Below are 14,868 nucleotides of genomic sequence, written 5' to 3'. Positions count from 1 at the left end.
TGGGATGTGGGAATGGGGTTGGGGAGGAGGGGGGGGGGGTTTGCAGATGTCTGCAGCTAGCAAGAAAAACAAACATTGCTGGGGTTTTTTTCTTCAAAGCTTTTTAATTGGGTTTGCAAGGCATTTATCTGGGTTGATTTCATACTAGATTGTGTTTTGTTCACACCGTCAACACAAAGGGGAAGGAATGGGCTTTATTTTTAAAGATTGTGTTCCTCTTTTTTAGCTCTGTGCTCTAAATTCCAGGCCTTGGGAGAGAGTGACACATTAACTCTGACCAAGGCCATTTAGCCGGAATTAAGTTCAATTAAAGTTAAAGTGAGACAGCGGTACGGGCCATGAGCATTACTGCAATGAATCAACATGTGACAGAGCATTAAGCCAATCCATTCTGTCCTTGTAAGTGGTGTTGGTAGCCTTGCAGGAAGTGTTACTTTAATCCATTTCCTTTTTCTTTTTTAGCACATAATGAGTGTATCTTGCCTGACAAGACCACAATGCTTTGCAAAAGCGCTCACCAGTACACTTGAACAGTCTATCGGAGGTTACACACACTTGTATAAAAGTCTGAGTGTTAACAGTAGAAAGGGAGTTCATATCTCTTGTACAGAGTTTTTTTTTATCATCATTATTGTAAATAAGACCAAAAAAAAAAAAAACTTTAAAATGTCCAGGCGGATGTTAAATGGCGTGAGGTCAGCTGAAATTATTCAGAAAAGCCTGCTGTAATTGTCAGTAGACATAACAAAGATGGCTCCTTTTGTTATAGAGTATACTGCAGATCCATCATTAGTCTGTGCATCATTCTCAAAATTGGGATCACCTACTTATTATTAAATATTGGGTGGGCATAAACAATGAAATAATAGTTACATAAATAAATCTAGTAAGAAGCTCTTGTGCCAGTGAAGTTATCTGCAAACAGTTTGAAAAATGCATTGTGTCCATAGCAAACTTTCATGTTGTCCTTCACACACTGCACTAGGAAGGTCAATATTAGGTCAGGTCTCAGGAGACAGATAAGCAGTTAAAGTACAGAGTTCCATATTACATTTTTTACACTGTAGTTGAGATCCTATGGGTAACATGCAATTATTTGACCTCTAGTGCTGGCTATTTCATAAGAAACCATAACAAGTAACAAAAACACATGGCCCAGAAATTATACCTATTTCTTGACCCTTAAGTATGGATTAATAATTTAAAGGATAAATTAACACAACAAGGATGGTCACGAGCAATTTCCACTCTAATGGTCAGTAAACGTTGAAATAATTACAAAGATGCCGCAGTTAAACTGCTATTTTGGGGATTTGACTTGTTTAGAGAACAGTTTAGTCGGAGTTATATTCAAAATTACTTCTGTAAATTCCAACCTGCAAGCTAAAATGTAATACAAATAAAATGAAAAAAGAAAACTGCAGCTATAACAGCAGAGCACCTGAATTAACTCAATAAATCAGCAGTAACTATAGAACAGTTGCTATAAGACGCCCCACCATGACCCCTGGACATACCATAACACGTCACCATTACGAAGGGAAACCAAACAGAAGCTGCTCAGAAGTGGCACAGATAATGTCTTACTATCTGCAGATAATGTCCTATAGAATCAATTTGGTTTGAAATATAATGCTTTTTTTCATTCTGTTCTGAAGGTGTTTCTTGTTATGTGCACAAGGTGGAAAATTCAAACAATAAATACGAATTTCATGCAGCCAAAGCGGTTATTGTTTTCTCTACTTATCCAGTTTTCCGAAAGCTGTGTTAAGAGTGTCATAAAAAGTATATGCACTGCAACAACGGATCGAGTGGAATTCGAATGGATTAATTTCAAAGAGACAATTGAAAATACCTCAGCAATTCTTTCATTACACACCTGCAATTCCTTCCAATTAATTACAAATGTGGTCTCTGCTCTTCCGAAAAAACACATTGCCCAAGTCATAACTGCCTGTGCCAAAAAGTCAAAACACAATTAAGGAATCAATTGTGCCCTATTGTGGGGAAGATCGGAGGCATGAGCCATAACCTCTGTCAGTTCATGAATATCATTGGTCTGATTATTAATTGACATACACAAACCTAGTTTGTCTCTGCTCATTACTGACCTCTGCTGGATGGGCAGCAGTAGTGATAATGTTTAGTTCAATAGGTCATTGTGTTGCCTGCCTCTCCTAGGCACCTGACATCAGAATCCAAGGATCAGGTGAACATATATGAAAATTCTAAACAGCATGACTACTAATAATTAAGTATGTCGTAATTTAAAATGTAATCTTGTACAATTAAGGTAACCTTAAAATAAACTGGTCTCTTAAATCCTTGATCTCCAAAATAGGTTCAAGTGTCAAGGCATTTTTTTTAATATGGTATCAAGGTGTTTAATTCCTTTTCATTTAAAAAGTCTCTTTAGTGTCAGAAAATGTATTTTACAGCACTGTGAAGTGTGTTAAGCATGTAGGATTTGGGCAAACTTAATGATGCAATCAATGCCTAGACTGTACATGTTTTTATTCATATAACAATCTTCATTCTACAAGCTCTAAAAACAATGTAAATATTGTATGTGCAAGTACCAACAGATGTACCTGTCATAAGGTTTGAAAATGCTACATGGGCTACTAGTACATTGTGCAGGTGCTGGTGTCGAGTGTTTGAGATTCAAATGGCTCAGACTATGATTAATCCACAAAGCCTCCTCTTCCTTATCACAGGCTACTGAAAATACTTTTTCTGAAGATCAAAGAGTGCTCTCGGCATTGCCAGAGGCCTCAGTGTGACTTCACTTAGTGATGGGAGACTAAGGCTACATGAGTCACAAGATGGCTGAAGTCGGCCTGTAACTGTCAATCACTGACCTTTGGCCTGCCGACAAGTGAGTTCTAAAACATTTGACTGGGCTTCTACAGAGCGATGAATATGTATGTACTCTCAAGCAGGTTATGGACTACTCCCAATGCTTTGCTCACCATGACACAGTATTGCAATTGGTTCTAGTCTGTGATCACACTTTAACTTGGCGAATAATGGCTGTGAATGAGCAAAGGTGGTTTAGGACGACACCCAGCGTCAATCATGCCAGGACTGTAAAACTGCCGCTATGATCACATTCATCACAAAAGCCAAGGCTCAACTTAACTGCCTGTGTTCCTAAATACAATATATGAGGGGGTTCCTTTTAAAAATGTGTGACATTCAGGAAGAGTCCTGTAAGATTCCAAATCCTGTGTATGCGTGCATGCACGTGTCTGTGTGTGTGTGTGTGTGTGTGCGCATATGCGTGTGTCTGTGTGCGTGTGTGTGCGTGTCCGCTGGTGTTACTGCATTTCACAAGTTAAAAGGTCATATTCTGCATGAAATCCCCCATAACAGTTACCATTAATTTCCATACAGAACTTAGCCTTTTTCTGAAAATCTTTGGTTTGACATCATGCAAACCGTAACAAAGCAATTACATAACAAGGGCAAAATGATGCTTAACAACCTACTCTGAAGCATTTATTCTGTAAAGTGCCTTGACTGGCCACCCTCGACCCATGTCAAACACTAAAGTAGTGTATCAGAGAAACACACAGACTTTTCATTTTAACTCCCTAAATATAACCACTGGATCTCGGGTAAAGACAAATAAATGCAGATACCAAATAAAACAAGAAAATATTGCAGTGTTGTTACAGCAGACAATTAGTTGGACAGCGCCTGGAACACAAAATGGTGATTTTCTAACAAGGGACAGTGTATAACGGCATGTGTATATTCATACTGTAGCGTCATAACCTTGACTGAGATGAAAGCCGGCACATTGCTTTTCAGAAAGGTAGCCCGCTTTTTAATTCAAATCCACCAAATTAATTTACACTCAGTTCCAGTAAAGGTAATGAGAGATAAACAAAATGCATACACAGTGAGTCTAATTAAACCCTAGCTGAAACTGAATCGAAAAAAAAACAACAAATTACTTTGATGTGCAACTATGCAAGACAGGTGAGCGAGCTAATAAAGGAAAAAGCAGCCATTGTTTCGACACGGCTACATTTGATTAGTGCAAATTAGCTGGCAGGGGAATGTCAAGTGGTTGAGGGTTGATGAAGGCAAGTGCCACCTATGATCGCTACCATTTCAAAAATCCGTACATATTCATTTTGCTCAGTTCAACATTCTTTAATGTATTTGCCAGAGTCAGATGTGCCTTTGTGAATATCTGATGCAAGTCAGCTACTCTGAATGCAAATAGCTGTTGAATTCTTTCATTATTTTTCAGAATTAAAGTTCAGAACTTAATGTATTAGTTATTATTCAGTTTTTGTGTGTTGTTTATTTAATATTATTCACACTTTGGCTGACGCAGAAGTGTGAATATCTTATCAATAAAGAGCTTGTGAATGACAATGCAAGTGCTAGCCCAGTATGTGGTTAGCACTCTCAATCATGATGATGGCAGATGTACTGGAATGTATACTCAAAGGTTCAGTGCATTCGGAAAATATTGACATTATTTTACGATCGTTACTTTTTGTGGTGGCACTCTGTTGACAACGTTCAAATCCTCAAATCTAAGTATGCAACAAATAAAAGGACACGCACAAATAAATAGATAAATAACACTATCTCATACTGTCACATAGCGGCTATGGTAACGGCCAGTCAGGAAATGCTAAGTCTAGGAGTTTTTAACATTGGACTCAGCCTATTAAGGAGATGGACACACTAACTCTCGATTAGCACTCAACACCCCTGACTGAATTGTCAATGCCATCTTTTCAGTCAAAAGAATAATTAATAAAAAAGAAAAAAAAAAGAAAAATGACACCAGACTCGTGAGAAAGAGGCCAACAATCACCTCATGAAAAAAGCAGGAATCGATTATACTTTTCGTTATAAAAATAGAAACATCTCACTTCTTTTAGGGCATATACCATTTTGTTAAAATTGTTTTTAAAAGGCAGGAGGGACGGGGAAAAAGCGAAAGGCTCTAAGCGGGTACTATACACTCAATGCAAGCTCATTCGACCTCCACCGAAAGCCCTGCCCCCGATCTCAGCCCTACTCCCCCCAACCCCCCCCCATCATTGCAATGGACGTATGACTCAAAAGATAGCGGTGTTGAAACTTGTCTCACTTCCCTGTCTCTGGTGGCTTTTCCAACAGTAAGGTCATCTCCGTACGCCTACCCTTTATTGGATAAATTACACAGCTCGGTACTTCCTCCTATGTCAAAATAGGAAAGGCTAGCGGAATGTGGGGGCAGAGGACAGGGCAGGGCGGGCAGGGTAATTATAGAACAGTGGACCTCCTCCGTTTGCCACTGATGCTGCGGTAGTTGAAAGGTCTCATCTTCATCTCCACGAAGGGGATGGAGAACTCGTGGCCTTTCCAGTGATACCAGTTGATACCCTGGAGAAACAAGAGGGGGAAGAGACATTAGAAATGTAGAATTGAGAAGGGAGACATTTTGTATCTCCCAGACACAACAATGAGCTGTCAATCACTGATTTGTTTGAACCAATCTAAAGGCTTTGCTCTACACAGTCACAATGGTTGTTTCAAAAGTGAGTCACTGAGAGAATGTTAGCCAAAACCAAAAAGGACAGACACAAGCCTTTCCGTTGTAAATTTGATATAAAATTTGATATCTAACTAAGTTTCTTGAAACAATGTTTTGTGCCCTTCCACACCTAAAGCACTGATGAGCAACTCAGAAGCACTAAATAATGAATACGGACTTAAATGAATGGAGGCTCTGACACACTTTAAGTGGAAAGGGATCAGATAGTAACCTTTTTAGCATAGCAAACAGCCGGCGTAAACATTCTGACATTCAAACATTTGAGCCCTCCTTGTGGAATAAAAGCAGACATTCAGGAAATAGAAAGTCGGGCAAAAGACTTAGCTAACTGTCCGTGTTCATTACTTTTACACGCTGTTCAGCTGAAGGCCGTCTATTGGAGCTGTTGACAGGTAGACGATTTTCTTTCACTTTTTACTTTAGTTTATTTAATGTGCAATTTAAGCACAATTACCCTGGAGAGTAGATTAATCTCATTGGCGGAACATGAGAAAATATATTTGGGCTTGCTTCGCACGCTGGTGACACTGCTATCAACATGCCATGGAGTTGCACATCAAATTATACTTCAATTTCCAAGAGTGCCACACAATCAATGGTAAAAAGGTATTAGTGTAGCACCTGTAGGCAATCGGAGAGGCTGGGGTGACGGATTTAATTCTGTACAATTTCTTAATCATTTCAGGCAATAGAAAAATCTGATTTTGTTCTTAAAATGATGTGAGCAGGTTGGGCTAACTTAATTTTGGCAGGTCATTCTTTCACAATCCAGGTCCAAGCTTTCAATATTCAGGGCCCTCGTGTAATTTTCATCTCCATCTGTCAATTAACCTGGCTGCTATAATCCCTTTATAAAGGAATATCCACAGCGCACGTTACATTATATGTCTGAGAACTGACACAGCAAAGGAACAATGCTTTTTTTTAAATATGCAGTTAATACGAATTTACAGATTAAAGCGTCAGAGGGCAGCTAATTGAAAATAGCTAATTTATACTCAAGATTGAATGGTGATATGTTGCCCAAAAGGATTCGCATTTCCCATAAACCCCAGTACGAGTTACAACAACTTCAATTAGGACGGTGACAGCAACCATGCATTACAACAGTGGTATGCAGAACAGCATCTCTGGGCACACAACGCGTCAAACCTCTAAGCGGATAGGTTACAGCAGCAGTAGACCAATAAGTATAATATAAGTATAATAAATACCTAAAAAAGTGCTCACTGAGTGTAGGCCTTCACCAGGAGCACACGTTGAGCTCAGCTGTTGTGGTTCGGGCCTTGGCTATGCCGTTAGTGGACAGCGAGCATGGGGCTACGCAGTTTTCCCAGGTTCTTTGGGTAACACCCACATCACAGTAGCTCATCTGAAAGTGATCACCAAAGATGTCCGCCTGCCACCAGACGTTTTCAGGGAGAGACACGCCACTCTGTGTGCCCTTTGAGTTTAAAATAGGCCCAGCACTCACACTGAAGGTGCACGTATGCTTTAGCAACAGCACTCCGGGTGTGTATGTATGTATGCTCAAGTGTGTGTGTGTGTGTGTGGGTGGCACAGAAGTAACTACAGAGGCTCAATTAGAATTTCCAAATTTGGTAGAAAACAGGTGGGGAAAAAACACTGCCTTTTGAGACGTTGACAGAATCCATGTGAGTGACGTGCTGAGATCTTCCTTTATTGATTTGACCCATTTGACCCTGTAAACCAATATTCTGCACCAAGCTGGACTCGGGTCAATAAAGTGCTTTTGAATCTCAAACCGAATACAAATCGCACCCGAGACCTGGCTGAACCAGCATCAACTAAGAAACGATTTTCTTTTTAAAAAGATTTCAAGCTTTATGTTGAATGAAATACTACCGTTTTCTCTATAAACTATCGCAGGATGGGCAATTTAATGTTTACGCAGATTAATGTTTCCACCAATTACCCAGGCTAACTGGCTGTACACACTAACACAGGTTCACTCACAGGTTAGATCATATTTCAGACAGGGACCCAAGTACAGTCTTTGGCTGTCATTAATGCGCTTATCAAGAAATTACATAAATTACATAAATGTTAGGGCTAGTTAAGTAATTAAGCAATTAAGACCAGAAGTTGGCATCAAAACCAGAAACAGATATAGCCCTCATTGCTGATCTGATCTAGAGTAGGGATCTCAAACTCCAGTCTTGGAGGACCAATGTAGGCCTTGGAAACAACATGGCCGCATGCTTTTATGCATTTAGTTGCTGAGTACATATCTGCATTAACACGCTGGTGTAGAGGTCTACCTAATAAAGTGATCACTGAGTGTATGTTGCCGTTAACCTCAATCAAATCCTGCTTATTCTCCTTTTGTTAAAGGGATAAAGGGCAGCGTAGCTGGCCTAAAACTGTGGTATCCTTCTCTCCAACCCCGTTACTGCCGCATGGTGGCTGGTCTTTGTTTTCACCATAAAATAAGACCTAAGCAAAAATAAGACCTAAGAACCCACAGGTGATGTAACTGGGCAACCAGTCGCTTTAACTCTTCGATTTAGTGCTGAGCAGCGACGAAAGCCGACAGCGCATCCTGTTTTCCTCCAAGGGCAAGTGTGAACACCCCTGGTGTAAATCATGTCAAGACTTGCCAGCGAGCTGACATTGACACGGTCTGGCCTCAGATAGTGCTTTATTAGATTTATATTTCAGGGGCAGCCGTGCCAAAGGGCGCCACAAATCCACTACCGGACCTTTCTGCCTCATTCCTGATGGCTCCCTCACAGTCATTACTCTACTTTACCTAAAAAAAACAAAAGATAAGTAAATCTCAACAAGTAAGTATTATTAGTCTAATGTTAAACTTAAACTAAACTAAAAATCTTATTTATATTAATTTTTTTTTTTTTTGCTATAATAATATTGCCAAGTTGGATTAGATAGTTCGACTCATTTCAAGATTTGGCAATGGGTTGAGAAATGTTCACTTGTCAAACTATCAGTAACTTAAAACAAGCTAACATTTTCTGAGAAAAGCTCAAGATATTAGTCTCATTACAAGACTGAAACACTTCTGAACTGAAAGACAGACTATTTTGCAGACTCTTTTGATGATTATACGGCTTTTCTACCTGTAGAAATGCCTACACTTGAATTTTTTCCAAAGCAATATTCTTTACTTATTTTGTATTTAATTAATCCATAATTTTGCACTGATTTGTAGAGTTATATATCCCTCCCCAGTGAAACTGGCTGATTTTAACTTGCCTGACCCCAGGCAAGACAAGCAATATGTGCTCAGTAAACTACAAAAACAAAGTTGCTAAATCGTTGGTAATGCATTTTTAATTTATTCATGAATTTATTTAATGTCCTTTCATTAATTATTCACCACTAAAAACCTACTTTTTTAAGATACCATAGTTTAGTAAATCATTTACTATGTTAATAGCTTTAAGTCTGTCAGTTGAGAAAGGAAATTCCCCGCTGCAGCGCTGCCTGAAAATGAGCCATCAGTCTGCATTAGTACAGAGTGCATTCAGTGCTGTGGGCTCCACGCAGGCCAAAAGACATCATTATCTCCGCTCATACTATGACACAATAACCATGCGGTGTCAAAGCACCGGCATTCAGAAATACTGCCTTTAATTACTCCGCTGATTAATAGTATTGACTTATTAATGGGTTTGCTCAGCCGGGGCTGAGGGATGTGTTTGGAGTTAAATGACAGAGGGTTAGATGGGGGTGGTGTAGTCTGGGGGGGGGGGCGGGGGCGGGAGAGGAAGGAAGGGGGGGGGGTTAGGGAGAAGCGGAGGAGGTAACAGGCCAGATCTTAGCCCAGGGCAAAGACTGTTCCCTAGCTCCAGTGTGCCACTCTGAGATGAGAAACTGGGACAACCCTCCGCCCTCCCCTCCCTTGCCAGTATGTCACACGGGCGCAGTGGGGAGGGAGGATTTGTGTTTCTAAAATTGCTCAGAAAGTTTTAATCGAACACACGTGGGCTTCCCCTTAACACACACCGGGGACTCACCTGACTGTGCCTGGACTCCCCGTATTTGCCGTTGAGGTTGGCTCGGTGGCAGTTCTTGTACCACCAGGCCCCTTTGTAGGAGAGGGCGCAGTTGGTGACGGCGATGTCGTTGTCCCTGTCCTTGGTGGAGAAGGGTCTGCCCTGATGGTAGCTCAGAGAGTCGCCTGTGGGGGGCGACAGAGAGGCGTGGATAGGAGTGAGAAGCGGGGCTCACTTTTAGTTCTCATGCATGACGTAAACACAAAAATCATGGCTGCAGCAAGGGGCGGCACCAAGGATATTGGGCCCCATAAAGAACATTTTACTTTGGGCCCGAGAAGCCCAGAAAAGCTCTAACATTTTCTAAAAGCCCCAGCCAGCCAGGGCCCAATCTTCCTAACAATCTTCCCTTTACAGCTCCCCTATCAACAGCAGAACCCAACACAAGCCAAGCCAACTCAGCCCAGCCCTGGGCCCCGTATCACAGAGCAGGATTACTGAGTCACCTGCACCGAACAAAACCATGAACAGCTCTTTTTACTTTTTACATCCATGTTCCAGATTTGGAATGGTTCCAGGTTTTACACAGAGCAGTTATCCATCTAACTCAGCTAACTGGTCCCAGTACAACACAAAACAAAACAACAAAAACACCACAAAACCAAACATACCAAATTAGCTCCATAAAAACCAGACACCAATACACAAAACAAAACAACAAAAACACCACAAAACCAAACATACCAAATTAGCTCCATAAAAACCAGACACCAATACACAAAACAAAACAACAAAAGACAGAAGAAACTAAACTAAACAAAAATGAACTAATGGAAATATAAGCAATAGCACGGCTGCTTCCAAAAAACTGAAGTACCCTTCTGTGTGTATGCAGGATACTGAACAGCATATTGCCAGAGGCCAGTCATTTCAGCTCTTTTATTCCTTTATTTAGAGAACCCCCTTTGTAGGCTTAGCGACTGTTCACTTAATCTAGTAATGAAGCTGTTTGTTGGATCATATATCACAGTTTTATGTCATTCAAGATTCTTGTACAAGGGTTTTGAGCCGTTTAATGAGATGCTGCTCGTCAGGGAAAAGACAAATAAAATAACACAAAGACCGTCAAAGTCACGGGAAGGGGACTGAACAGCACACTCCCTTAACTGGCAGAGACAGTAGGGAAATGGTTGCTATGGCGTTGTCTGCCGTTTTTACTGCCGTTGATAAAAGATTTACCAGGGATCAAAGCTGCTACACCTCTTTTTCCCACACACCCACACACACACATACACACGTACACATGCATGCACACACAGACACAAACTGAAAACTGTGTACTAACCCGCCGTGCCGTTGTACTCTCCTATTCTGAGTTTGTAGAGGTTCCTGGCATCTCCGATGGCGAACTTGTCGTAGGTGGCGTACACAGACTCCTGTCCGTCCCTCATGTCTATCCTGAGCTCGTAGCGGCCCTGTGTGGCGATCCTCTGGACATTGTCCAAGCCTAAGGAGAAAGAGAGAAGACGGGATTGATGCTCAATCTGACCCGCTGCCGACGAAACAGTCACTCTCGTTCAGCCGAAAACGCCTCATCGTTGCTCCACCGTGTAAAAGATGCAGGTAGCCAGACCCGCTGTCCGTTTTTCGAAGGCGACGAGGCCTCCCTCTGAACCTATTCTCAATTGTCCACTACTGATGGAATTGACCCTTCACTGAAATGAGTAAACAGAAGGTCCCATTACCTGGGTGTGAGAAGGTATCGAGCAGTGGTCCTTGGTGTAAAATTCAGCCATGACCAACTTGAAATACCCGTTCCCAACTGTTTCAAAACCTAGCTTGAGCTGATTCCTCTCAGTAGGGGGTCTTCATTCCTGGTCCTAGTGGACTGCAGCATGTGCTGGTTTCTGTTTTCACGTTAATATCAGCAACCAATTCAGACCCATGAAATCAAGCGAGGTGAGTTAACTATGTAATCGACTGCGTTAACTGAACAATTAAGCGCAGGGTAAAAACAAACCCCAGCAGACCCTGTGGATCACCAGAACCAGGTATCAAAACCTAATCTGGTATCAGCTTTTCCTCTTAAAAAAACAAACAAAAAAACTTGCCAGACAGTTTAACATTTCTGTCATTTTATTCGTCATTTTCATAAAATCTGTAACCTATTCATCAGGTGAAAGACATATCTGACATACAGCTCGATATTTCCCGAAGCAATTTTGTTTAAAACTTCGCTCAAGGATATGACAGCGAAGCCCCATCCTGTCTTCAAACCCACAGCTTTCTGGTGTTAGATGTCGAGTTCCCGCATCACCTCGCCCACCATGTTCCCAAGAGTGCAGTCCCCACACAATTAAAACCACTTTGATAAGAAATAACGCAATTAACAGGCTGAAACGAGATACAAGGTAAAGGGATCTTTAGGGTAAAGTTTGACTGGCTTTTCAGATAATTTCAATTAGACAATGAGCCATGTGTCAATCTAATCTGTGTCTCTACTACTCAGACAGCCCAACCTGACAAAAATAACTTCTTGTAGGGCTGGAGGTGCCGTACAAAATGACATCCTGGAGAAAACTTTGTGAGTGTGTGTGGGGGGTAGGGGGGGCGGGGGGTAGGTTCGGGAGAAGTAACCTTTCCAGAAAAGAAGAAACCAAGGTGATCTGTGATAGGGAAGTATTTTGGGAAGATTTCACATGCGGTAGCAGAGTCATAAGTACAGGAAACTCCCAAAATTCCAAGAATTATTTTGCTGTCGGCCTCTCTCACCTTTTGGTAGTCTCCCTGTGTGTCTGTGAACAACTGTGTGACTGTGAATGAGAATTTGGTGATGTTTTCTTGTGTCAGTTTCTTGTGAAGCAGTGCTGCTCGTTTCAAAGTTATAATTCAAACGAGAGCTCATTTCGTGCAAAATAATCAATACCCACTTCACTAGATCACACAAGGCGGCAGATCAAATCAAAAACATTAAATAAAAACCAGAGGGGTCGAACTCAATCAAAGACACACGATTCCTCTCATCCCAGGGAGACCTGTGTGCAATATGAAAGCAAGCGATGAAGCTAGCATTACAACAGCTAGCGCCATTGACAAGAAAACAGAAAATTAATTACTGTATAGCAACCTGTAAAACACCGACCTGCACTTTTCAGCATGCGATATAATGTCATCTGTTATTACAGACAAAACAAGAACTGCACACTAATAAATTCATATTCTGCTTGTATTGCATGCAGCTGGTCCTGATTCAATTCCATTGCCTTGTTCCTGTTATATTAGCTGTCCGCATGAATTTTCAACAGCCCATGGAGTCCATGGAATTATGAATCAACCACAATCTCACATTCTGAATTCTGCGCCCCCTTAATTGGAAATCACCGAGATTTAAAAAAATGTATTCAGAGTTGTTGTCATCATTCTCTTTATTACTTCTTCCATATAGCAATCTTGTATCATTACTGTACATTTCTGACATTTGCACTTTTGGTGCAGGAGAAATGGGAAAGGAAGTGAACAGGATAATGGCTTCGCACTGCAGACTAGCATGCCTTTGGTTTTATGGCACCTTTACAGCATACAGAGTTATAGCGCATTTACTGTAGTTTAGGCGATTAGACGAACACGAGTCTGAGCTGCAGTAATGGTGTTGTGTTTTAGGCTGCGACAGTGCCTTCTGGACAGGACGCCGGTGCACTGTGAGGTTATCTCCACCAACATGGCAGACAGGCAAAGATGGCAGGTGACAACTAGAAGGACAACTCTGTGGTAGGTCCACCCATGGATTCATCTGAGCAAAACACAGATGATGTGTAGATACCTCTTTGCAGGCAGTTTTTCTTTAATGTATTTTTTATCAAATCTATCTGTAGTTACATTGCTAAGCTAACTAGTGTGTCGTTATCAGTTCAGTATTTCGAAAAGCTGCTGCCATCCAATCGTAATAGAAGGAAGGAAATTACCATTGTACTTAAAACATTTTTTCTGTATGTGTTCACTAATAAAATTTCTTTACAGGACAGAGAATATGGCACAGTCAATAGGGTGACCGATTCACAACGCTTATACAAATCTCCTTATGTGGCTAGAGGATCAATTTCCCTACAATGTACTTTCGAGACATGATACCATCTCTGTATCTCTGCAATTGTCTCTCTGATTTTCCCCTTGTCTAACAAAAGTCTAATAATAATTCCTAAGTAGGATGAATTGTCTGGTATCCTAAAAAAATTTGTTCGTACTGTACTATACATCTTCATCTTAGGCAGTAAAGAGAAGTGTTAAAATGCTTTTAATTTACAGTAGGTTGCTAATAGGTTTGTTTTATGTCCATTACCGAAGGGGGGAGGGGGGGTGCATTGAGCTGACCACTAAATACTCAACACCTCTCGACTGCGGTTGTAGGGCATTGGCCTTGTCTCTGCGAATGGCTCGCTAATTGCTCGCTAATTGATACACGGTTGCTCATCAAAGACAAGGATGGGTGACTCCAGACCCCAGTCAGTCACATGGCCTGCTTGCACTTGCACTTGCCCTTGTCGTGTTTCAAGTCTTGAGCACTTCATTAGAGTGCTCGCTCACCTTGTGTCAGCCAACCTTATGTTCCTGTTGCAAGCCATTTGATAATTCAAATGCCATGTAACTTTAAGCCTGCTGTGCTTGTTTTCAGCGGAATTTCTGTTGGCCTTTTTCCAGTTTGCCATGGCAGAGCCAGGTGCATTGTCCCAGGGGCAGCTCCTGGTGAGGACAGACCATGAATCTCTGGACGTGGTGATGGCACAGACCTCGTAACCTACTTACAAACAGGCCAGGAGCAGGGCTAGGAACCAGCATACTCAAACACACCATAAGGAGATGGGGGGCTAGGATGATTCCAAGGGCCCTGACTGATAAAAAAACATTAGAGCTTGGGATTTTCTGGGGTGGTGGGACCCAATGTGAGATCTTTTCATGGGGCTGTAAATGCCCGGTGGTGCCAGAGTTGATGATCGCTGTCTTACAGTGTCTTGCAGTAGGCCAGGGATACTCAATCTTACCCAGAAATGTGGGAGCTGGCTTTTGTTCCAACCAAGCACTTACACATCTGATTCTACTAATCAAGATCCTTGACAAAGACTCGAATGTTTGATTAGAAGAATCAGGTGTGTAGCTGTTCATTTGGAACAAAAGCCAGCTCCGGCCATTTCTGGGTAAGATTGAGTATCTCTGCAGTAGGCTAACTTACGGATCTGACACACAGTTAGCTAATTGAATTGTTTAAAGCCTCTTGAACTTTTCTGCTTCATCTTTCAGCTTTGTGGCCGCAGTGGTGTGCGTTTG

At 41.5% G+C, this 14,868-nt stretch overlaps 1 protein-coding gene across 1 annotated transcript in view; it reads right to left on the bottom strand.

Annotated features, from left to right (window-relative positions):
* Window positions 1-5,085: 5,085 nt before the first annotated feature.
* Window positions 5,086-14,868, bottom strand: part of tnr (tenascin R (restrictin, janusin)) — a 185,206-nt gene continuing 175,423 nt past the window's right edge. The window contains exons 23-25 of the mRNA XM_061242726.1: window positions 10,895-11,056; window positions 9,571-9,734; window positions 5,086-5,397 (exon numbers count right to left, since the gene is read on the bottom strand). Coding sequence (XP_061098710.1) covers window positions 5,278-5,397; window positions 9,571-9,734; window positions 10,895-11,056 — 446 coding nt within the window. The 3' untranslated portion in view covers window positions 5,086-5,277. The remainder of the gene's footprint in view (window positions 5,398-9,570; window positions 9,735-10,894; window positions 11,057-14,868) is intronic.

Source organism: Conger conger, chromosome 5 (assembly GCF_963514075.1).
Source record: "Conger conger chromosome 5, fConCon1.1, whole genome shotgun sequence".
In the NCBI taxonomy this organism is placed as follows: domain Eukaryota; kingdom Metazoa; phylum Chordata; class Actinopteri; order Anguilliformes; family Congridae; genus Conger; species Conger conger.
The sequence above is the reverse complement of the archived record's forward strand: the minus strand, read 5'-3'. Positions and strand labels throughout refer to the sequence as shown.